Raw genomic sequence first — 24,692 nt, forward strand, 5'->3', positions numbered from 1 at the left:
ATAAAAAAAATCAGACGCAGAGGACAGCGCAAGTACCTCCCTGTGCTACTACTGTAAAGTATGAGGCTGTCATTTGGGTGTTAGCAAACGTAGATGGTGTGTCTAGTAACAATGTTATTGGGGTCAATAAGGCTAGTTTTAGGTAGGTTTATTTTGGACCAGTAGCATCTCACCTGTGCTGCTCTATTCATTGTGAAAGGGCATATAAATTACTTCTTTCTTGGGAGAAGACGACATCCTATGGATTAGAAGTCAGGGCTAGAAGAGCAAGTTCCTCAAGAATCATAAGCACTCAGGAAGAAATATAGTATCAGACTTGTTCGTAGGCAGCAACCCTACAAAGAGTGAATGTGTTTTAAGCGAATTTAAATTAGAAGAGTTTAATTGCTCAGGAGAGCCACCTGAGTACTATAAATATGAAGGTTATTTTTCCAAACTCTTGCTCACAGTGTCTAGGACCTTTAAATGTTACTTGCAGCCAGAAGGCATTAAAAACTGGTAATGGTGTCCTCCGTGCATATTATTGGGTGCTCAGGAGACCAGCAATGGTGCTTGGGGGAGGCTTATCTGGGTGAACGGACTATAGCAACTCAGGTACTCAGGAGATTATCTACAGTGTACAGGAGAAGTACAGGAGATTTCCATAGGAAACATTTACCTCATTTCCTGGAGAGAATAAGAAGTCAGAGAAATGGATGGGAAGCTGCATTTGTGCAGAGTAGGTCTTACCCTGAGTTGTGTGTGTTGGTCAAAAAACTGGCTGAAGACATGTGCATGCTCTGCAGGAATGGTGGTGAAGGCTGAGTTGGTCAGGTTAGGGACCAGAACCTGTGGGAATATGGAAATATAAATAAAAGCGCAATTGGTGCTACTGTTTGCAAAATAAATTGGGAAATGGTTGTTTCCTTACTCTGTGGCTTTCCTGGCGTGCCCATAACCACTCTGGGTTTTCTATCAACCAAACAATTCTTTGTCCTGTAATCATAATTACCTGATGGCGGGTGGTATTTGTGTAGCAACATCTGGATTTTATTGATACTCAGTCTTCATTTTGTACTAAACAAGTCTTCTAAAAGTGGCCAAAACAGTTGCTTTAGGGGCTAGATTGATTATTTAATATTGCTAGGTTTAATTTTGTGGTAGGTTGGTCATGTAGAAGATTGATGCTCCACCAAAAAGATTAATGAACAACAACAACAAAAAGTTGACATAATTATGATCTGGCCTATGATTGGATTTTTAAGTCTTACTGCACTTAACGCATTTCAAAAGTGAAAGTATAAAGTAGTGTCTTGCTCATAATTATTTACTAAAATGGGCACAATATTTTTCAGGATATTGTAATACAGAGGAGATTTGGATAAAACAGGAAATTGCTACTTTTAAATACTTCCAATATTATAATATTATTATATTACAATGCTTACATATTCGAAGCTACCACCAGTGTCTTCTCCACCTCTGGTTTGAACTGGCTGTTCAGCTGTGCGTGTCAGGTTTAGCAGATCTTTCTTCCTACCCCTTGTCCTCTTCCAGTATCCCCAAGATTACAGGTTGCAACTATTTTCTGGCATGGAAAGGATGATCTGGAATCTGAAAAGTGGCCCTGCTAACTAATTAGAAGCTGATTAAAGTAAATCTCTGCACCTCTTCTGGAACTTGAGAGCCCAGCTCTTCACTTGCTGGTTTCCTAACGCCTGTCTTCAGAAACTTTCCCAACTTTCCATGGTCATTCCCGGTCTGAGCTACTGTCTGGGGAGCGCTGCCCGCTGTGAGACCAGCCTTGGCTCCTCTACCCAGTCCAGGCCTTGATACGAGGCTGCACGTCTGCTCTTTACTTCCTCTTGCGCTTGTAGAAAAGTTTTCCTATGGCAGGCTTATTTTCTCCCCAGGTGGGACTTAATTGAGAGGGACAATATTGGTACTTTATTATTTGGGGGCTCTTTGAACTGCAGCTTTTCTTTCCTACAGAGTGATGGAAGCTGTCCAGAGCTGCCAGGTCGTGGGAATGCTTTGTGTTAGGATGGAAATGATAGATATGGTAACCTTAGGAATGACATTAAACAGAGCAGTGCAAAGGGTTCCCATCTTCGTCATATCTTAAAGGCAGGGTTAATTTGCAGTTAGGTTACTATAATGTTTCTGCTACTTCAGCAGTGGAGCAGCTTAGTTTCAAAAGACACCAATTGACTTTTATTAGTTTCTAACAAAGACATAGACAAGCATTTTGGAGATGTTTTTGGTGAGTGCAAATATATTTTTCAAGAGTGGTCTGCAAAACTTACAATGTAAATCATACTTTTTTAAATGAAAGGGTAACTATATAAACCTAAGTACACTACAAAGCCAAATAGCCAGCAGCTTGTAGCAGGCTTGAGCTAAATATCCATCAGCCAGCACAAAGCAAGTTATTGCTAAACTTTAGTCAAATTCTTTATTGTCTTCCAAGAAATTGTCTTGGGACTCACTTATGGTTCAGAGACAAAATAATAGTAGTGGTTGGAATAGGTATTCAGCTGGAACTACTGACCTGTACAAGGCAGCCGTGTAAAATACTGAGCTGGAGAAAGAACTTACTGAAGGGTGCCTACAGTGTTTGTGGGATGCTGGGATATTTCCTGGGGTTACTAAGATTTTTGTTGTTTCCCTTAAATTTAGATATGGTTTGTTTTCATTCCAGAGAGTCTGGTGAAGGTATTCAGCACACAGTTGGTTCAATTCTATTTTAATATTTGTTCTTTCTCTTTATAGGAGAAAATTCTCTTTTAAGAGAAAATTCTCACATTTGTTTGCCTGTTCAATTAGTTCCTCAAAAAAAAAGATTCATTTCAGAGTGAGGTGTATGTGACTCCTGTTTTGACAGCAATGCAAAATGAAGTCACTTGTGAATTAGTATTATGGTGAAGGAAGGCCCAGGGAGAAATAAATCGATGTTTTAGGAAACTTAATCCTTCCAGACGTAGCGACTGATCTGGGACTTAGTTCTTGCATCCAGATTTTCACTGAACTGTGTGTGTTTAGGTAACTTTATTAAGCCAAGGCTCAAACTGTACATAATTTTAATTCCCCTTTTAATGATTAATTGTATGAGTCTGCTTTGTAAATATTGGAGTTTTCTTTTTTTTTTTTTTTTTTTAAAATCTATATATGTCACTGTTTGGGTATAGCAAATGAGTGTTAGTGCAGGAAATTATTTGATCAGGCTAAAACCTTCCACATTTTTAATTAAAGTTTCTTACACTGAAGTCATATTAAAATTTCAGCACTTAATAGATTCTTATTAGGAAGATCTGACTGGAGGTTTCACGCACGTGGCTTTCGGGAAAGCAGCCTTGGGTTGCTTGAAGGCAGTGAGCATTCAGAGAAGTGCTGCCCTGGCTTGGTGTTCCTTGCTAGATTCATGCTGAAGATTATTTTTTAAGTCTTAATAGTGAGCAGAATTGTTAATCTGTTACTGGAGAGAGGGAGGCAAGCAAGCTGTTAATTTTGTCTCAGAACTTTTAAAAAGGTGCCAAAGCTTCAAAATATATTTGTATACATTAAATCTGCACTGGCAGGATTCTGTTTGTAATGTAAAGGTGGAATGCTACAGTGTTTGCAGAAATACTAGTTCAAAATACTGATCTTACTGTAGAGTTAGTCTTCTTTCAAATATAGACTGCCTTTGCTTGTAACCTTGCTGTTGGAAGTTAGCCTCTGGAAAATAGTCTTAGTTTAATTGCTCTGCACACCAGAACAACTTTGGGAACTCAGTAAATTATTTAAATTGCCTTGCTCTTCTTGCTGATTTCGCTTCCCAGATGCACTGTCATGTATGTCAGAAACCATAAAAGTTCCTTATTCCTTAAGATTAAAATAGCTGTGTTCAAAGGGATATTAGGATAGATATTAAAAATTCCAGCTATATGCTTTGTCCTTTCTTGTCTTAACATGGAGTGTAGGTTTACCTTTCTGTGGTTTGACAGATGTGCAGTGTTAGTTGTAAACATTTTTTTTTTATTTTTTTTTTTTTTTTTTGGTGGGTGAGAGGGGAGGTTTGGGGTATCTTCAGCATGGCATTTTTTCAAACATTTTTCATGTGCTTAGGTGCATCCAAGCAGAAGTCAAGTTCCCTGCAGGTAGCAGATAAGGACCTACTGCCACCTTTTCACCCATACCAGCCTTTGGAATGCATAGTAGAAGAGACTGAAGGCAAGCTGAATGAACTTGGACAGAGAATTAGTGCTATTGAAAAAGCACAACTTAAATCATTGGAATTAATTCAAGGTGAACCTTTAAATAAAGATAAGATTGAAGAACTTAAAAAGAACAGAGAAGAACAAGTACAGAAGAAGAAGAAAATATTGAAGGAGCTGCAGAAGGTGGAAAGGCAGTTGCAGATGAAAACCCAACAGCAGTTTACCAAAGAATATTTGGAGACCAAAGGTCAGACAGACACACCACTTCCCCTGCAGCAGCAGTGCCCACTTACAGGGGTCTTCCCAGAAGTGGAAGCTGATAAGGGTCTGCCAGAGGATAACTTTTCAGGGTTACCTCAGGTTGACACAATCTTGTCTAAAGATGATGAGCAACAACAGTCTCCACCACCTGCTGAACAAATAGAGTTTGTCCCTATCCAGCCTTTGCCAGCACCGCAATGTAATTTTTCTGGTAATTTAGGTTATAATGGGACAGAGTCTCTTGAACTTCAGAAAGCATTAGGGAATCAGCAGAATGTAGGACAGCAGCAGCAAATTGCTGGGCAGGGGCTCTTAGTTCAAGAACCAGACGGATTAATGGTTGCCACTCCAGCACAGACGCTTACCGACACTCTTGATGACCTAATAGCAGGTGGGTTAAGAAATATACCTATTTTTGCATTAATTTGTGTGCTCAGTTTCCCTCTCTCTCCTTCCCTCCAAAAACATCTTGGGGTTTTCCAGTTTGGGAATACTTGCTTAAGAATAAAGTTCGTGATTAGTGCTATTAATCCTAACAGTGACTTCCAATTCTAACATGAGACTTTTAAATACCTTTTTTCCAAAGTGCAAAACTTCCTGTACTGGAGACCTGTTTTAGCCCCTTTGGCCTCATCTTTTTCTGTGCTTCTTTAAAAAGCCTTATCATGAGTGATTAGTAGTGCGCATTAGGAAACCTCTATACAGGCTTATACCTCAGTGACTTTCTTCAGTGTGTAGCCATCTCTAGAAACAGCCAAATTATTGTCACTTATATGGACAAATGTGTCCCTCTCCTTGCTGCTCGAGGTGTTGCTACGGTTTAAACAACCTCGAATCCGTGCACAACTGCTCAGTTCTGTAATGGCTTGTGTTTTCAGAATACCCTCTAAACCCTGGTTGTTGTACAGAAATATCTGCTTGTTAGATATAACATGTGGCAAAAATGTGTCCTGTTACCTGGATGAAAAGCAAAAATCCAAACATTCTTCCATTTGTTGATAACGGTGTGAAGAGGAATGGAAGTTCCCACACATTGGGTTTTGTGAGTCCCCTTGTGGAAAAAGAGGTATCGTTTTGGTTGATTTCATTCCATGGATTTGACTAGGATTGATGTTTGCTGCTGGAGGTATGTAGGATATAGCCAGTGTTGTTCGGTCTGTAGTCTTTTTTAATTCGGTGTTTTTCAGTGTTTCTTTGCACCCTGTGTCTGTCCCTCAGCCCCTATTTTCTTGTCTTCCCTCCCCCACCCCCCCACCCCGTCTTCGTAAGGCTCCTTTTTTTTCTTTATTCCCGCCTTTTTTCCCCTGAGAACAGAGCAGCTCTGTCCTCTTAAGTTCATTTCAAGGTTGTGGAAATGTGTGGTAAGACCTTTTGCCAGCCATTCCTGTGAACTTTTAGAATGGTAATTGCATCAAGCTCATGCAAGTCGAGACTGCCTGCAACTTTGCAACCTCCCATGGAAACCATAGTTGATGGAATAGTGTGATGTGTTGTACCAGCTCCCTTCAGCTATACGGTGTAATTCAAAGAAATCCTCTTGTATTACAGAGAATCGGTCTTAGTTTCCCCTTTTCTGGCATGGCGTGCCTCCCTCCCCCACTCTACGATGCTCTTCAGAGTATTCAGCCAACCTTAAAACAAAAATGCAATTGGATTATTCTTGATTTTTATTACTCAAGATTTAGTACTGGAGTGTGTGAGGAGGAAAATTTGAATGGTTAATGCAAAACATAATCAACAAGGGCTTAATCTTTGGAGCAGATTCTGTTGCTGACAGTTTAACATATCTAGCACAAAAACATGTAGTATATACCCTTTCATGGTTAGCAGCTGCGTATTAGATCCAAAGTATTCAGCGCATCCAAAATGAAAAACTGCTGCAGTCAGCTAGTGCGAGAACTGTGCCGTTTGAAAAAAGATTGCAAACAACCAGAAAAACTTTATCTTAAAAAATAATTAAAAAAACCCTGATTAGACATTGGCTGATTTTTCTGAAACTGTTTACTGGTTTTGCTGAGTAATTAAAGACATTTTTTGCTAAGAAATGAAATTTACTCATTTCAAAAACCAATACAAAGAGCACAACTATTGGAAACTACATTTACAGAAATGCAACTCAAGGAAACTTTAGCTGTCCAATTCCAGAGGCTCCTGCAAAAATGCATTGATGTTGCTTTATTGAAATATACTTTCTTCTGAAATTCATAAGTCTGTTTTACTTCCCTCCCCCTAAAAAATTTTTGGAAGGGAATTAGATATTTTGCTCACTTTTTACATCCAGACTGTGTAAAAGAATGACCTCTGTGTAAATTATAATCCTACTATATCTCAAGTTTATGTACATTTAAAAACAAACTGTAAATCTACCTACTCATACTCCAAACTCTTTGATCCATATTTAAAACGTGCTTGACCTTTTTCCACAAACTTGCCTATTAGTCCTTAATTTTATAAAGAATTTTGAGCAACAGAAACTGTTATGAAAACTGATTTTTACATGCGTGCTACAGATGCCAGATAAAATTGTTAAGGGGCTTGTGCCTGGTGCGCGGGAAGTCTGTCTCTTAGAGAAGTTGTGTCTCGCACTTGGGTGTGCCGATGAAGCGTCTCCCTTGATCACGGTGCCACGAGTGGATCTGCAGTAATGGTGGTGAGTGACTCTTGGTTTAGAAGAGGTATGAACATTTTTATTCCTGCTGAGTATTCCAGTTTGTATCGGGTCTATGTGAGAAGAACAGAAATGTTAAATTGGCTTTTTGCCCTCTGCACTGAAATACCTTTTACCGTTGCTCTTACCAGTGGCGATGTAAGAGGCAAATTTTCAAAGCCTCAGTTGAGACTAGTTGTAAGGGAGAACTTGCATTTCTACAAAGCCTCAAATCTATTTTGCTGACTAACTTGATTGTGACAACATACATAAATGGAGTATTTATCTTGCCAGTCTGCTGGCATAATTTGTCAGCTGCTAGGTGTTGAGATGGTCGATGTCAAGGTGCAAAGTTCTGGAAGTCTTGCTGGCAGTCAGTCACTGGTAGACATGTACCTGAGTCCCCTCTTTCATAAAGCTATGCAGAAGTAACCGAGTAACCTTTGGAAAGTCAGGTAAAACCTAAAAATGAAGCAGCTCTTTCCACTCCAGAACATTTTGGTTGTAATGGAGTTTTATTTGGATGTGCTGAAGCAAAAATCTTGCAACTAATCCTATCATTGAAGGTGTGACTTACTACAGTCAAAATTTTAATTGGGTTTGCAAAAGAGATACAGATGTTATGCAGTTTAGAGTGGGAAAGCAATAAATTATTTTGGATCACATCTTCCAATAGAAGAGGACATTTTGGATCTAATTTTCATTACTCAGTACACATTTGGTTTCTTGAAGCATGTTGTCTTGCATAGTTGGAGTTTCATTTCCATTCACATTATGCGTTTACTGTAGTAGATTTCTTGGTTGGCAGTATCTGAATTGAGGCGCTTTTTCTGTTTTAGGGTATTCAAGATGAGGAACTTGCTTTTTTTGTGGCTAGGTTTTGTCTCTAGTTGGAATATTTTTACTCCTGTTTGTTCTACTCGGCCGGTATTTTTAGTCAGGAGGTGGCATCTCTGTGTGCTTCTGTCTGACTTTCCTCCTGCGAGCTCCCATTTGTATACTGAAATTCCAGGCGTGTTTTGAGAAACTTTATTAACTGTTACTTGGTTCTGAAATTCTAGTTGTGGTCAGTTATACCGAATTGTGATATTTTAAGGTAATGATTTGGAAAGTGACATCTAAGTTTATGTATTTAGGATTGCTGTTTGGAGTAAAACTGGTTACTAGGATAATCTGGAGTGAGAAACGGGGACTCATAAAACAAGACGCAGTTACCAATGTGCAAAAGCCTCTGTGCAGTAATGTGTTACTGAGCAGCTGTGTGGACAGGCTGAAAGACTGCTCTGTCATGAAAAAGTGTTGTTTTCTTTGTCCTGAAAATCCCAGTTCCTTTGAGGAAAGGGGAACTGAAATCCAAGTCCAGTATTCATGAACGTCCATGCTCACGGCATGACAACAGTTGAGTAGATGCAGTTTCAGACTACAGCTGCAATCTCATCCAGAGCTGCTTGCTCGAGGTTCTGCCAATGCCTCCAGAGTCGTACTTAGATAAAATACCAAGTTCTTGCTTCCTTTTGTTTTACTCGTGTTTCCTGTGATATTTTTTCATAACTTTGGAAAATAGTCATCCATGTCTTTGGAGACCTGCCTTCAACTTCACACTGATTCAAAGAAAGTCCCTTTGGAAAGTTGCAAGACCTTCTTAAAATATGTAGAATATCTTTTTTTAATACAAGTCTTTTGAATATTGAAGTTTTTGGAAACATCCAAAACCTATGTCACAAAATAGGTGATCTTTATAAAGATCTGAGGTATGCATTGTGAAAACTGATTTTTATTTGTTTGTTTTAATCAATGCCTGGCTATCGGTGTGTTTATCAGTACCCTTCCTGGTGAAAAGACAGAATGCCTGTTCAGTAGGAAGCAATCTGCATGTTTGAAAGTTTCTCCCTTGTCTTCTCAGAGGGTGAAAGCCGCACATTTTTCTAGTCCATTAAAATCCTGCAGCGCACCGCAGAGATGCTGAAGGTGATCATCCCCCCGCGGTTGGTTTTATGTCCTCCAGCTAGCCTTTCCCCTTGGAGTCATGGGCAGTGCCAGTGCTGCTCTCCACTGCCGAGCTGCGGTGCTGCGGTTGTTCCTGAGTTAATGCCAATTATTGAGATGAAAGTCTGGAGTGGGTATGGTGGTGTGGCTCCTCGGGGGGACTGCACATTAGCTTCTGGCAGTGTGAGTATGACCTGCTAAAGACTAGTGATCGGCAAGATGTCCTCGACTTCCCTGGGGCCAGTGTCAGACCAATGAAGCCATCCCTGAGGGCACGGCCCCGGGCTCCTCCTAGTAATGGGAGGCAGAAGCAGAGAGGTGGCTCTCCATTGTGTCCCATCGGTAGGATGACTGCGTCTCCCTGGATGGGGTTCCCAGGAGCAGTAGCTGTCCCACCTCCCATGATCGAGGTTGGTAATCTAGAAATGGACTTGGGGAAATACGAGTTAACCCCAATTTCATACAAATGTTTGCGAAGGGATGATGGAACCATTCTTGCAAGGTCATGTTTGAGTTGAAAAATCTGTATGTTGTTGTGTAACTTAGGCTGAGCTAAATCAGCCCCATGAAACTGGAGGTAGATGTTCTCAGACGTGTTTTGCTCCAAGAGCATGAATTACGTTGATGCTCCATTGGGCCAGCTTGCCAGCCACACTAAGGAAACAGAAAATTACACTTTAAAAAATCCTGCAGTTTTGTAAACTCAGTAGTTATAGAGGGGATGATTAATCAGTGGGTGTTGTAGGACTATTTGTTGTTAGATTTTATTTATTTGGGGTATCAGTACAGGGTTTATCTGCATTTCTACTGCCTTTGCTGTTCTCTCTCATATTTGACATCGTTGTTGCTGTGCACGTGAAGTGCTTAGTGCACACTCATATGTTTCAAGCACATGATGAAAATCTAAAGTATGCGAGAAATACTTGGACATTTTCAGTCATGGTTGTGAGATGTAGAGAACTTGTGGAACCTGTAACAGTAACACTGAATATATTACAGTGAGGACCCTTAAACTGGCTCAAGTGGAGTCCCTCTGCACACCCCTGCTTTGTACACACAGCACATGCACGTGTGTTTAGATATATCTATAGCTGCAAGATCTGAAAGCATTGAGCCAGTGTCTTTCATGAGGAAGGACCAGTTTGACTTAATATAAATCCTTAAAAGGGTGATTTGGTGTCTAGTATTCTGGAAGGAATAATCTTTAGAAATCCAATTAGTATCTTGCACTTCAGTGCATTGAGCAAGAAAACAATTGTATTGCATTAATTAATGCTCATCTGCTGCTATAAGTGGTAATCCATAGTAAGCAGATGAAGTGTGGGAGCTTTTATATTTGAAACGTTTAATACAAACCTGGTTTGCTCATTGAAGGTTGTAACGTGAGGCAAAAGTCAACTCTGAATTCCGATACAATACTTTGTTGCTTAAGTGTGGTAACCAAATGTTAATGCTACCACCAAGGAGAATGCTTTACTTAAAAAATACAATTGAAAACTGTCACCTCCCAAAATTTCAGTGACAACCCCCCCTGATGTTTCTAGAACCCAACTGAAGTGACCCATCTAAACTTGTTCCAGTCTGTTTCCTTTGTTGCGCATATGCAGTCCTGTAGGCTGAATTAGTGGTGTTAGTGGTCATGTTGAGGATTTTTCTAAGACTTTTCAGTCTGCACCGTTTTCCTGTGAGTAATAGCTGGTGCGTAATTTGTCAATGGAATCGGGAAGGTTGAGCTGGGAAGGGTTTGCAAAAATTTCTCTTTTAAGTCGTACACAGGTTTGAGTTCATCCTTCATCTTCCCTTATTGAGTGAAACACTTGGAGAAAAGCAAAATGCTGCTGTGTATTTCTTACCTGCAGTTAGTGTTTTCTGTCAGTTGCCTGTTCCAGGAATACTACAAAATGCTGTGTGTTTAGAAAATAAATAAAGCTAACCCTGTATTCCATCTAATAAGGCTGCACAGTATAGAAATTTGGCAATCCAGCAGTGACAATACTTGTCAAATCCAGCTGCTATATGTTAGCATGGCTTACTACAGTTAAAGTGCACTCGTACCTAGTGCAAAGGTTTGTTAGACCTTCCTGCCAAGTAATCCCAGCTGAGCCTTAGATTCGTTTGGGCTCCCCTCGGACTCTCATTTGGTTACAAAGGCAGGCAGAGGTCTTGGCCCCGCGATATATATGCGCAGGGATATTTCTCTGCTTGTTCTGGTAAAGCTTCATTTAAAACTATATGAATAAAATCTGATTCTCAATTATCAATTTTTTTAATTTTTTTTTTTTTAAAAAGAAGATAAAGTTGTACTACTCGTGTCCCTGAGCTGCACTAGATCTTCAGGATTAAATCTTTTACAGGCTGTGTATCAATCAGCATAAATTTTAGGGAGCACAGACAGTTTTCAGCTTTATTTTTGTTGACTGCCCCCTCCTGTCTGCTTCTCTTCCACCCTTCCTGGGTTGTTTTAACTGAGACACAATTAATGGTGTAAGTTGCTGTCAGTCATCTTGCTTTGAAAACCTTCTCTGGAGACTAGGTGTGCACTAACCTTTACATGAAAAACTTTTGAATTCCAGAATGAGACTGTATTTCTGAACATGAGGTTTGTGTTTTAGTGATAAATCATTTGCCTGCTTAGACTGAGCACATGATTGAACTCTAACAGTGAAGGTTACAATTTGAAAAGGATAACTAATAATCTTCATAATTCATACTCGTAATGCATACAGACTAATTAATAAAATTATTTTCTAACTTAACACAGTTTGGGGATGATACTTACACTGTTTAACTGCTGGAAAGCTTCTTTGCTCAAGACGCCAACTCGTTTGCTTTTAGGAACACTTAATTTGTTTCCCCCCATTACTGTTTTGATGTTAGACTGTTGCAGTTTTACGAGACTAAATATTTTTCATATAAAATGTGGCATTCCTAAGAGTGGATTAATAACACCGTGTTACTTTTCAGCTGTGAATAGCAGAGTGCCCAGTGGCCCCACCAGCTCCTCGCACACTACCGAATCCCCTACGCCTGAGCCTTGTTCACAGGCATCGAGCAATGTGCCCTCGCAGTCAGTGCTCCCTATGTATCCTTCAGTTGACATCGATGCACACGTGAGTAATTGCAGTTGGTTTTGAGTGGGCTTGCTTTCTGATAAGTTCTGAAAGGAAAAAATTTAATCTAGTGCTGTCTTAAAAATGTTGAAGTTCTCTTAAAGTGTTTTTAATTTCTGAATATCTGCTTCTTTCTCTTCCCAACCGTGAAGACTGAAAGTAATCACGACACTGCTCTGACCCTTGCATGTGCGGGAGGTCATGAAGAACTTGTGTCTGTACTGATAGCACGCGGTGCCAATATTGAACACAGAGACAAGAAGGGTAAGCTAAAACAGTAAAACAGTTTTATAACTTGAAACAGTGAATTTCAAATTGGGATTTGGGATTCTTTGCTCAAAAAATTACCAAAGCTTGCAAAAATGTAGAATTGCATTCTTGCACTTCATGTAGAAATATTGGCCATATCAAGCCAGTGACATTGCATGCCTTTCTGTCTGTATTTTTGAAAGGAAGTGCATCTGAGTGGTATCTTACGCAGATTTGCGAAATGTGAAGCACTCTTGTCCTTATGATTCACCCTCCACAAAAGACCTTAGCATACTAGATAGAGTGGCTAATGGGGGTAAATATCAAATCTTGGCTGACAAAGCTAATGGGGAGCAGTTGTCAGGCTGTGGATCGTATTGTTCCCAATAACAGAGTTCAGCAAAATCTCAAATCTTTTAGAGCTGAGAGAACAAAACCACCATGCCTCTCTCCTTGGAACTCACATTGACCACTGGAAGTAAGCAACATGAGCAGTGCAGATGTGTTCACTTGTTGGAGCTTTATTAAATAGGAATTAAGTGGAAAGCTGTGACTTCTCTAAAGAGATGTGCTGGTTGGAACTTAATCCAAACTGATCAATGCAAGTACTGTTTAGATTCCTTTTGAAGAACCTTTAATTATATTTGGCTGGAATCAGAGCCTAAATGTGTCGGGGTCAGAAGAGGGCCAGGAAAGGGTCTGAGATTGTGGTCTACACCAGGAAGCCCCCAGTCTGAGGAAGACATATCTGATCAATAGAAGTCATAGTGAATTAACCCTTTTGTACATTCCTGCTCCTTAATAATACTTCTGAGATTCTCAAGGTTGCTTTTAACATGATCTCTTGTTACTAGGTTTTACGCCTTTGATTCTGGCTGCAACTGCTGGACATGTTGGTGTAGTGGAAATTCTTCTAGACAAAGGTGGGGATATAGAAGCACAGTCTGAGCGCACAAAGGATACTCCGCTTTCGTTGGCATGCTCCGGTGGACGCCAAGAGGTACAGACATATTTGTCCTCAATGGGTTTGAATTGTTTTTTGTAGATAGTTTTTTGTACAGTGGTTTTTTTTTCTTGATGATATAATAAATCATCCTTTTTCTGGAAGGTTTTTAACCTGTATAAGTGTAGCTAATTTAAGTCTTTTTCTTCTTCCAAGAGGAAAGAGAATTTATTCTTTTCTCCCTTGGCTATCCCAGTTTTGTTAGCTAATGGTTGTTATAACTTGTGGTCATTCTTCTGTCGATGAATCCTTGCAAGATAAGTACTTTTGTGAGGGAGGTAGAGATGTTTAATGAGTAACTTCATTCACTGAACACTTCCCTTATGCATCTTCCCCACCCTCAAAACTAAAACAGCCAGTGCAGGCGCACAGGGACAGAAACTGGAGTTTTGTGTTGGCAGTACATGGTTTTTAGTGGTAATGTGCAGGACTGATAAGTGCAGATGCAATGCAGGGCACATTATACTAGTCTTTTAAGGAGGTTTCAATTTTCTCTCAGCTTCTCCCCCCCACCCCTCCCGAATAAGATTTATTCAATCCTTCCTACTTTAGTCATGGGCATACTAGCTTAGAAGATGGCACGGAGATGGCAAAGGGCTCTCTGCAAGGTATGGGAGTAGTAAGTTTTGGAACTTCTAAGGATTAAAACAGTTGGCCAAAAAGGGAAAGTTTCCACTTTGACTTTTTAATTTCAGATCTTTAACAGTAAAAGTGCAGCTCACAAATAAAAGGAGAGATCAGTGTGGCCTGTGATAGCATCCCGTATTGAACTACTTAAGTCTTTTGTTCTTAGTCTTCATTTTTTTTCCTTATGCCAGAATCTACCTCTTATGTTTCTGGCTTAGCAGCTTGCGAGGCAGCCTTTTTTCTGGCTTATTTGAAAAATCATCTAGCCTATGTTAGTAGTAAAATGAGGCCCACTAAAGTGCAGTACATCACCAGAAATGTTTTAATTTCCCCCCCTTTTATTTCTCTTAAGCAGCTTCTGATAGAGAAGTCCTTCCTGATGCTTGTTCCATTAACATCCGTCGGTCTGATTTTTACCATGTGTTTTGTTGGAAAGACCATATAATACAGATGGTCAAACTTGGCTCAAGTGTCATTTGAATTAAAGTTGTAGGAGTTACTGAAAGAGACGGTCAAACAGTGAGAGATATTATGGGAGTGGGACAGATCCCTTGTTTGCAAACTCAAGATTCACAGGAAGAGCTTCACTGTAAAGCCTTGCATTTTTGATTAGGTAAAATAATCTTTCTGGAAGACAAGTGCTGCACTGCTACAACCCACGCAGATTAGCTGATGTATTCATCAGTTGCTAAGTCTGTACAAGCACATATGTAAAAGTAAAGCAAAAGAGGATAGAGGTTTTCCTGCAGAATCTTATCTATTGACAATGGAAGCGTAGCATACTGGAAGGTTTGAACATGTGATAACATCCTTTCACTTCCTGGATAGGCCACAATATGTCTTTTAATATGCATGCTGTCTTTTCAGGTTGTTGATTTGCTGTTGGCCCGGGGAGCAAATAAAGAACACAGGAATGTGTCTGATTATACGCCATTAAGCCTTGCTGCATCTGGTGGCTATGTTAATATCATCAAGATTCTTCTCAATGCTGGGGCAGAAATTAATTCAAGGTAATGTACTATGTACACCAGATGAACTGCAGTATAGCACAGACACTCCATTGTTGGCTGCATACTGAGGCATAGGTTGGAATCTCCAGTGCTTTCAGACCTCCTTGCAGCCTTTCTACACTGATGTTATCCTTTATGTTCATGTTATCTTAGTGCTTTTAAATTGCCTTTAACTATCACAAACTTCATCTCCCTTATACCTAAATTTTAAGGGATTATTATAGTTTGCAAACCTATTTCTTCCCTTTCCCTTTTCTACCATCTGGGATCTAGAAGTCAGACTATTTCCAATAGAACCAGGTAAAGGAACTGGCCAAAGCATTCAGGGCAGCTCTATGTGTGTGTTTGAAGATGTCTTTTTCAGTAAGAGGAACAAATTTACACAGCTATGTCTCTTAAGCCTCCTCTTTAGAGGAACAAATACACAGCTATGTCTCTTAAGCCTCCTCTTTATTCATTTTAAGAAAACTTACATATATTCTATCACTAGAGAAAGTTAAAACTGCAGCTGTGCTAGAAGCATGTTTTTTCTGAATGAATCAGAAGCAGCCTTGATTTTTAGTGTATGTATTTTAAGGCTTATGTGTGCTTCAGCCATCTGAACATCTAAAGCTGAAATGTATTTTCCTTGTTTATAAATTGCAATTGTCTGTTGCATGTAGTTACTCTGATGGTTTCTCCTAATCAATTAAAAAACGCTAGTATTTTAGGTCAGTGTCCATATTTGTGTATGTTACATGTTCCTTTCTGGCTTACAACAAAACATTTTGTTCCTCTTAGATACACTTACATTTCCCAGAGCATTCCTCGGTTCTGGGAACTGCAGTTTGTTTCTTTCCCTTTAGGACCGGGAGTAAGCTAGGTATTTCTCCTCTGATGCTGGCTGCTATGAATGGCCACGTACCTGCCGTGAAACTGTTGCTTGATATGGGTTCTGATATTAACGCCCAAATTGAGACCAACCGGAATACAGCCCTCACCCTGGCCTGTTTCCAAGGCCGAGCAGAGGTGGTCAGTCTGCTTTTGGACAGGAAGGCCAACGTTGAGCACAGGGCAAAGGTAAGTGTGTGAATCGCCTTTCCTTATGACTTATTTCTAACAGGTGATTTCTCTGAGTTGTCAAGTTTCTTCAAATTTTCCTGTTACTTTGAGCCTCTCTGGGCTCAGAGGACTTATTATATCAGAGGACTTATTAAATGTTCTGAGATAAGTTTGGTTTTAAGAAAAAAAAGCATCAATGGTGATGAATTTTTTTGCATTAGGGAAAAGCTGACTGGTCCTTCTGAGTTCATAATGAAACTTAGATTGACTCTTGTTCTGTAGTACTGAGAAACTTCAGGTTTAAGCTTGATGTGATACTCGTTAACAGAACAGATAGATATACATATTTTTACATATGAGTGAAGTCTAGGCAGGAAGAGAATAGTGTTGCTTATAGTGATTCTCATGTAGAACAGATTTCTTGTCTGCAACAGCAGTAGTGCAATCAAACTTTGTAAAGCTTTTACGTTGCTGTAGAACCCGTGGCTTCAGTACTGTGACTTTCTGTGCCTCTGAAATGCTCCACAGGTCCCATCCTTTGGTACTCTGGGACAGCTTTGTGTCTCCTGCCATAAAGCAAGCTTAAAGCTTGTGTAGACAGCCAGACTGATTTCCCCAGCACAAAGGAATTTTTGGTAACTCCTAAGGCTGCTGAAATAATTGCTGTGTCTGTCTACCCCGCCTGCTTCTGGAATGACTGTGGCTGGAGAAAAGGGGATATGGATAAAAGCCAGCTCTCAAATGGTCAGTTGGGCATGTTAGCAGCTGGTATAAGTTTATTTGCCTGGCAACTAAGTTGGGCCCAGATCAGTCTCAGTGCTAAGGGAGGCTAGAAAAAAGCTATAAAGCCAGTTTCTGAGCATTTTCATAGAAACACTTGTGTCTTCATTTGGATCTGTTCTAACCTCTGTTTTAGAAATCCTGTTGTAAACTTTGTTTTTGCTGTTGAGACAGCTGTCTGGTGGTACTTAGTCAAACAGTTTGCCTGGGCTTGTATAAATCAAAGCCCAGTAGTATTGGTTTTTTGTTTTTTTTTTTTTTTTTTGTTTGTTTTTTGTTTTTGTTTTGAGAAAGAGAATGCTTGAAGTTAGGCTCCTAAACTAAATATAAGCAGCTAAATAAAAAATCTGATTTCCCTGTGTAGAAATCATTTATGTCTTATCCAAAGTATATTGTACAAATTTCACATTGTGTAATTCATTCTCTTTGCACAGACTGGTCTCACACCTCTGATGGAAGCGGCTTCAGGAGGATATGCAGAGGTTGGAAGGGTTCTCCTTGATAAAGGAGCGGATGTTAATGCTCCACCTGTGCCTTCCTCAAGAGATACAGCTTTAACAATTGCAGCAGATAAGGGTCACTACAAGTTCTGTGAGCTCCTGATTAATCGGTAAATTATTTCTTTCTCATTAGTGCCACATTTGTTCTGTAATGTATTCCTCTGTGGCAAGGGTGCCCTTGTTTACGTTGCCTCGTGCATCTGAGAGCAAAGGGAGCGGGAAGCTTTGGAAGTAGGATGTTGTATCTGTTCCCTACTCTCCAGTGTTTTCCTGGAGTATCCTGCTACTCCAGTGTTAATTAAGCTAAGCAGGCAGCTGGGACCAGAGGTAAGCAAACAGCATGTGGCTTGGCAGCTCTGCTGTGTATTAATCCAGCAATTCCCACATGAGCATTTCCCCACTGTCACTTGGGGTGCAAAGCCTGGAAGTAGCTCTTGAGCTCTTCAAGCATAACCCTACGCGCTGCTAAAATCTCAAGGGGCTGCTTTGTCCTGTGGGTAGTCACCACATTAATGATAATTTAAAGGACCCGTGGTTGCTAGTTGCATAGCGGTGGTGCAGTAGGCTATGTTGGGTGAGTGTTTGTTTCGGTAAGGGAGGTTTAAATAATGCCTGTGTCACTACGTTGCAACTTAAACAGCAGATTTCAGGGACAGAATTTCTCTATCTAGCCACTAGATTTCAGTAATTAAAGGTATATATCCAATTGTACTCTGATCTTTTGTGATCTTACTTCCTGACTTCCACCTTTACTCATACCTTGTTTCACTCAATTACACTTGTACTTTTTTAGAGGAGCGCATATTGATGTTCGTAACAAGAAAGGAAACACACCTCTGTGGTTGGCAGCTAATGGTGGTCACTATGATGTGGTTCAGCTGCTTGTGCAAGCAGGAGCAGATGTGGATGCTGCAGATAATCGGAAAATTACACCTCTTATGTCAGCGTTTCGCAAGGTAGGAGACCAACTTAATTTTATGTTTCAATGCTAAATGTTTTCAAAATAGAGTTTCTCATTTGGTCTTAAATCTGAATGCTTGGTTTTGGAAGAATCAAATACAAAACAGCAAAATTACTGTTTTGATAAAATGCCTGCTCTAAAGTAATCATAATCTGTGTACTTCACACAGATTTAATTTTTGAGAGGTGAAAACCTTTGTTCCATAAACCATGTTAACTTTATTATTTACAGTTATACACTGTCCAAAAGCTTCCACTGTTTGAGATTTCACTGTCTTGAGATTACCATAGCCCCCTCTACATTTCTGAAGATTATACTGCTTGTTTCAGTCCTGCTTTTGAGATGAACAAAACACCAGTCTGTAATAAGCTGTCCTGATTCCTTTGTGCTTCTCCTGTTCCATTCCTAATTTGTTGTTGAGTCGGCTCTTTTGTCACTGCCTTTTCTCCTTGGCGGGAAGAACATTGCTTTGTGATGGTTTCATCAGTTATGTTGTTGGATGCAAGGAGCATAGCTATAGCAGAGGAATTTATTAACTGTAGCTGCTTTGCCTTTAACAAAATACCAAATAAGGGTACAGCTTTTTTGACAAACAACAATACCAAGCATGCCACTGCTGTCCCTCCATTGCTTTCAAATAACTTGAGAGACAACAGTTGGATACTTTCTGTGTGGTTGCACAGTGTACCCCCTCAATGAGTGAATCCAGCAGCAGAGGAATATGTTTGCTAGGATAATACTCAGGTGGCTCAGTTCCCTGATCAGACTTACCTTGTAATTGAACCATCTAAGTTAGCTCTGTGGTGTGAATGGCAAGAGGGTGGGTTGGGGTGACAGGTGGGGTCTAAAGAGGGTCCTCTTGGCTGTTACTGAAAACATGAACAGCTGCCTCTGCCCTTGGGCCTGGTTTGGTCCTCCTATTTTAAAATAAAAAATTACCTGTGGGAGAGCTTGTCTTTGCCACCATGATGTAGAACAGCAGACATGCTGTCAACACTGAGCAAACGGTAACTACCTTTCTTCCCAAACAGCAGCTTACCAGAAATGTTCTTGCTTATTTTTAGTCTTTTGCATTGGACTAAGAGATATCAAACTTGTATTTTGATGAGAAATGTTGACAATTTTATACAAGGGATTAGAATTTTCTTTGCTATTCTAGGGGCACGTGAAAGTAGTTCAGTTCCTGGTGAAAGAAGTTAACCAGTTTCCTTCGGACATTGAATGCATGCGATATATAGCGACAATAACTGACAAGGTGAGTTTAACTTCTGGAAAAGACCCTGTCCCTTCTTTTCAGGGAAAACACACATGAGAAATTCTTAAGTATTCAAAAACTGAATGTACATGTTTGCTCATGTACGTTTGATTTGGAGGTTTGTGCATGTCTCCTTTTTAATACAGAACTTAAATAAAAATCAGCTTTTAGAGTCCTATTCTGTTGAAGTAGTTTGTATGTTTATGAATACAGGGAAGCTAATCTCATGTTTGTAGAGCAGGCCTCACTCCTCAATTTTAGTTTATTACGGAGGTAGTAAGGCAAGTTTGCATTCCAGGACCTGTTGAAAAAGTGTCACCAGTGTGTGGAGACGATTGTGAAAGCTAAAGACCAGCAGGCTGCAGAAGCAAATAAGAATGCAACTATATTGCTGAAGGAGCTAGACCTGGAAAAAGTGAGTAGAGAATTGCTGTTGTGTAGCATAACGGTTTGAACTATGTACTAATCTATAGGCTATATTTCCTGTTGGTGCTTCTTAGGGCAGTAGTTCTTCATGCTGTGACTGTATGTGCTTTCCTTCCTCTAATATACAAAAAGTGAAGTGTATGCTGAGGGTGGCAAATTAGAACTGACTTCTGCTTCAGCCACTCCATTATCATTCTTAGGAAAGCTTGGACTTGGCAATAGTTACCTTAGGTAGTAGCTCTCCTGCATTACTTCAGTGCAGATAACATGTCAATGAGGGAGGTCTTCAGTCTCGGTGGTGTCTTACATATCGTGTAAGATGTAGTCCATAAGCATTTTACGGACTTCTACTCAGTGTTACAAAGAAGAGCCTGCGACCTGCCCGATGAACTATATGGAGTTGAGCAGATAGTGGGGGAAATCAACTTCTCCCTCACTGAGAATACTGTGAAGTGTCCCAGAGTAATGCAGACACTTCTTAAGCACTCTTTAGTGGGCTCTCTTAATGGAGGCTCTTACAATTTTTGACAAACAAGTTCCATATTAGTTTATTAAATTTTCCAGGTTGCTGATTCCTTAAACACCTATCAGTTGCTCTGCAAAGCTACAGTGTAGTGTAGTTGATTTGACTGATTACATATATTAAAAAAAAGTGGTTCAAATGATAACAAGTCTTTTCTGTAAAATACTCTGGGAGATCTTTTTGACTCAGATGTGAACATTGCTGCAAAAATATTAATGAGGTTATTAAATGTTTTTTGAGAAAGGATTGAGATGATGAGAGATTTTTCTGGTTTTCCAGTAAAATTATATTTTTATAATACCTCTGTTTTGGCTGTTATTTTGTTGTCATTCCTTAGAAGTTTTGGGACCAACTAGTCATGTTGTTCCATAAGGTCTGCCCAGTTTCTGCATAATGATTCAGTATGTGACAATGTCATTCTAGTTCATCGTGCTCTCTCCTTTCTCCCTCCCCCCAGATTTCTAGGGAAGATCTGAATTATAAGTATAATTTAATCTGTGTGAAAATGTTTAAATATGGATCCTTTTCTCCTACATAGTCAAGAGAGGAGAGCAGAAAGCAAGCTCTTGCAGCTAAAAGGGAGAAAAGAAAGGAAAAGAGAAAGAAGAAGAAAGAGGAACAAAAAAGAAAACAAGAAGAAGATGAAGAAAACAAGCCTAAAGAAACTCTGGAACTGCAAGAAGATGATGATGAAGAAGAAAATGATGATGAAGGTAAAGAACAAGTGTTTCTGTGAACAATGTAGTTGTGGTGGTGCCTTTTTTAACCATCTAGGGAAGGGAATCTGTTTGAAAGCCGGCTTCTCTGGTACAGTGACATTGTTGCATAGCTTCTGCCCTCTGCAGTCAGAGTTCCTGGCAAAACTCCTTTGTTCACTGCTTCCCCGCCCCCCTGGTTCCTAAAAGTCTTTCACTCTTGGAGGACTTACAGCTGAATGCAGTGCAAGTAGTTTGACAGCTCAGCAAGGAGCGTAACTTTAGCTGTAGTGTCTTCAGTCAAAGCACTGATTTCTATATTTTGTGGGTTTTGATTGTATATCAACTGTTTTTCTTTCAGTGGAGCAAGAAGTTCCTATAGAGCCTCCTAGTGCAACTACTACAACTACAATTGGAATTTCTGCGACTTCAACTACTTTCACAAATGCCTTTGGGAAAAAGAGAGCTAATGTGGTGACTACCCCCAGCACAAATAGAAAAAATAAGAAAAACAAAACAAAAGAGACTCCTCAGAATATGCAGATAATTTTGCCAGATCAGCATATATCTCTAGCACAGCAAAAAGCAGATAAAAATAAAATAAATGGAGAGCCAAGAGGTGGTGGTGCAAGTGGGAACAGTGATTCAGATAACTTGGATAGCACAGATTGCAATAGCGAAAGTAGCAGTGGAGGTAAAAGCCAAGAGTTGAACTTCACAATGGATACAAATTCCTCTGAGCGGCGCTATGCCTCGTTGCTTATCCCCTCTCAGGAAGAAAAAACGAGCACCTCGGCTTCAAAAACACCAACGAGGTGAGACTGCTGTATTGCTTCCCTATTGTTTCACAGGGCTTTACCTATGCCAATGTAAATTTTCTGTGGCTTAAGCTTTACACCAGCTGGTTCATTCCCAAAGCCTTGAGAGACTGAGTTTGCTTTATTTGCGTAGCTATTAAATAACACTGTCAAGTTTGTTGAACTCAACCTCTTTAAAATGGTAAAGATAAGATTTTTTTTTTTTTTGGCATTGCTGGCTAGTTTTTAATACTACTTTAGCAAAAAAGCCAATTTCCTCTCTGCGCTATTTAAGCATCCATGTTGCATTGTCAACTTTATTAGAATAGGTCTTAAAGTGAATATGCTGGGAATTTAGAAAGGAAGTGCCAGCTTTACTTATAATCTATTTACAGAAGTGGCTTCATTACCTTCTGATTGTTTTATGGTTTCATCATTAACTCATGTGACTTGCAATCTCTTTGTTCTAAGGAGGGAAGAAGTTGATGACTCTGAGCATTTCACCTGCCAGGTTGATGGCCAGTTTGATTTAACCTTGTCGAGCCAGAGGTGAGAGTCAAAGGAACTCGGTGAATGTGCAGGGGCCATATGAATGGTTTGGAAGATCATTCAGTTGCCAGGGAATGAGCTAATAACTTTTATAACACCAGTTTCTGAATAGGTCATTGGTCTGAATCAAAAAGCTTAGATCCCATCTGAATCTGTAGTCTTTGCTTATTTTTACATGTAAGTGGTATGAATCTGATCCACCATAATTTTCTTTTTTCTTTTCTTTTCCTGCATTAAGGGAGGGGAGAGGGTACGGGGGTTGATCTACAGGACACCTGGCTGACTGAGAACTCAGCTTCAATAAGAAAGCAAACATTATGGGATCAAAAAGGGCAGCAAGCGAGAAGGCTGTTGCCAGACTGATTGAGGCACTTGTCTGGGAGTGGGAAGAGAGTCAGGATTTTCTTTTTTCTTTTTTTTTCCCCCAGATTAAAATTAGATGCAGAATGAGTGGATTTGTCAGCCCTTGTGGTTGGGGGGGTGTGGGTTTTGGATTACCCTTAGGAATGTTAGAAATCGGATTTTGTCTATGTTCTGTTTTATGAACATAAATTGTTTTTGCCTTGGACCTTTTGTCCAAGGCCTCCTACAAAAGCCTTGTAATCCTGTGCAGTTCACTACAGCAGGGCTAACTACATGCGTACTTCTAACTCCTTGTTAGAAGCGGCGCTTCTGTTAGATAAAGTACACCTAAGAAACAAGACAGTATATAAATATCAAAATGGGGCTAGTATATTTTATTAATTCTGCAAGTGCTCTTTGGCTCTTGCACTAGGCAGACTTTGTCTGAAAATCATTTCTAAATTTGCTCTCTAGTCATAGACATGCTGATGACAAGGCTACTGTAACTGAAACTTAAACTCAAACTTCATAATGATGCTTTTCTGAAAATGTACCTAGACATTTTCAGACAAAGCAGAAAAAAGCTTTTAAAGTCTACTCTGGAATCAATATTCCACAATGGACTTCGTTCTTTTCTTTCATATGCATTTTCTTGTTCTCTTTGCCTCAATCTTAGTTATCTGAGGACAAGTAAAGTTCTCCAGAACTTTAAAATGCCTTGGGCAGGTGTGTTATCAGAGAGCTATAACTTACTGAGGTAAAGAGAGAAAATGCTGCCATTTTAAAAGGTATATTGTCTAAACATTGCTTTTCATGTAATCAGTATGCTTGGGTTACTTAAATGTGGATAGATCTCTGAAGTTTGTATAAAGTATAGTATAAACAAACAGTTTGCCTGCAAGAAGACACAACGAACATAAAATGCTGTAAAGAATGGGGAATAAAATGGATGAATAAAAACTTGCATATAGTAAAGAGGAGGAGTGATGCTTAGCAGGATAGCTGAAGCGTGAGGTCCTCTGTAAATTTTCCAGCTATGCTGTAGTTTTGCTGGGTTGAATCACATAAGGCTAGTTTTTCAGTGACTTGTGAAGATTGCTGCCTATGTTTCAGTGCTGCAGATGACCTTGTGAGCTCCCAGTGCTGCTTTTTTCCCACCTCCACGTAGATCAGTTAACCTAACAAGAGATTGCCTGTTCTCTCTCTCTTTCTCTTTTTCTCTCTCACCCAAACTTTGCATTGTTTGTATTACTAGACTATTCCTACAGCTGTATTAGTACAGGTAATGATACTTGGGCACCTGCTTCCAAACTGATGTCACGGGGGCTTAAACGCATAAATATGCTCAAATATCTGTGCCTCAGTTACCCATTCATAAAACGGGGGGTGAGGGGTAGAAGCACTTTCCAGGGAATCTGTAACAATGAGAGCTGAAAAACAGACACTTTCAAGTATTTAGTAAGAAAGAGACATTATTACCAAAGTACCTTTTCTTAAAAAGCTATTCAAAAAGGAGAACACAGTATAGACACATAATCAGGTTGTGCCTAAGTGGCTGTGTACCACCTATTATAAACTTTTTAAATCTGATGTCCTTAGTGCTTCTGGTATTACTTCATTCAGTTTAGCACTCCACTTTTTGGAGGAAAGGTATAGGCTGTGGACTGAAAGGTAAAAAAACTACCTATGAAGTCACGCAACAGTTGTTCCAGGTAGAAAATAAGAACGAAAACAGTTTGTGCTAGTAGTTTT

The 24,692-nt window shown here is 39.7% G+C and overlaps 1 protein-coding gene across 1 annotated transcript in view; it reads left to right on the forward strand.

Annotated features, from left to right (window-relative positions):
• Nucleotides 1-24,692, forward strand: part of ANKHD1 (ankyrin repeat and KH domain containing 1) — a 110,889-nt gene that overhangs the window by 65,947 nt on the left and 20,250 nt on the right. Inside the window, exons 17-29 of the mRNA XM_019472282.1 lie at nt 4,087-4,830; nt 12,037-12,182; nt 12,335-12,446; nt 13,286-13,431; nt 14,929-15,071; nt 15,917-16,130; nt 17,327-17,502; nt 18,186-18,348; nt 19,513-19,608; nt 19,907-20,023; nt 21,096-21,270; nt 21,614-22,067; nt 22,521-22,598. Coding sequence (XP_019327827.1) covers nt 4,087-4,830; nt 12,037-12,182; nt 12,335-12,446; nt 13,286-13,431; nt 14,929-15,071; nt 15,917-16,130; nt 17,327-17,502; nt 18,186-18,348; nt 19,513-19,608; nt 19,907-20,023; nt 21,096-21,270; nt 21,614-22,067; nt 22,521-22,598 — 2,764 coding nt within the window. The remainder of the gene's footprint in view (nt 1-4,086; nt 4,831-12,036; nt 12,183-12,334; nt 12,447-13,285; nt 13,432-14,928; nt 15,072-15,916; nt 16,131-17,326; nt 17,503-18,185; nt 18,349-19,512; nt 19,609-19,906; nt 20,024-21,095; nt 21,271-21,613; nt 22,068-22,520; nt 22,599-24,692) is intronic.

This window comes from Aptenodytes forsteri, unplaced genomic scaffold (assembly GCF_000699145.1).
Source record: "Aptenodytes forsteri isolate BGI_AS27 unplaced genomic scaffold, ASM69914v1 Scaffold19, whole genome shotgun sequence".
Taxonomy (NCBI): domain Eukaryota; kingdom Metazoa; phylum Chordata; class Aves; order Sphenisciformes; family Spheniscidae; genus Aptenodytes; species Aptenodytes forsteri.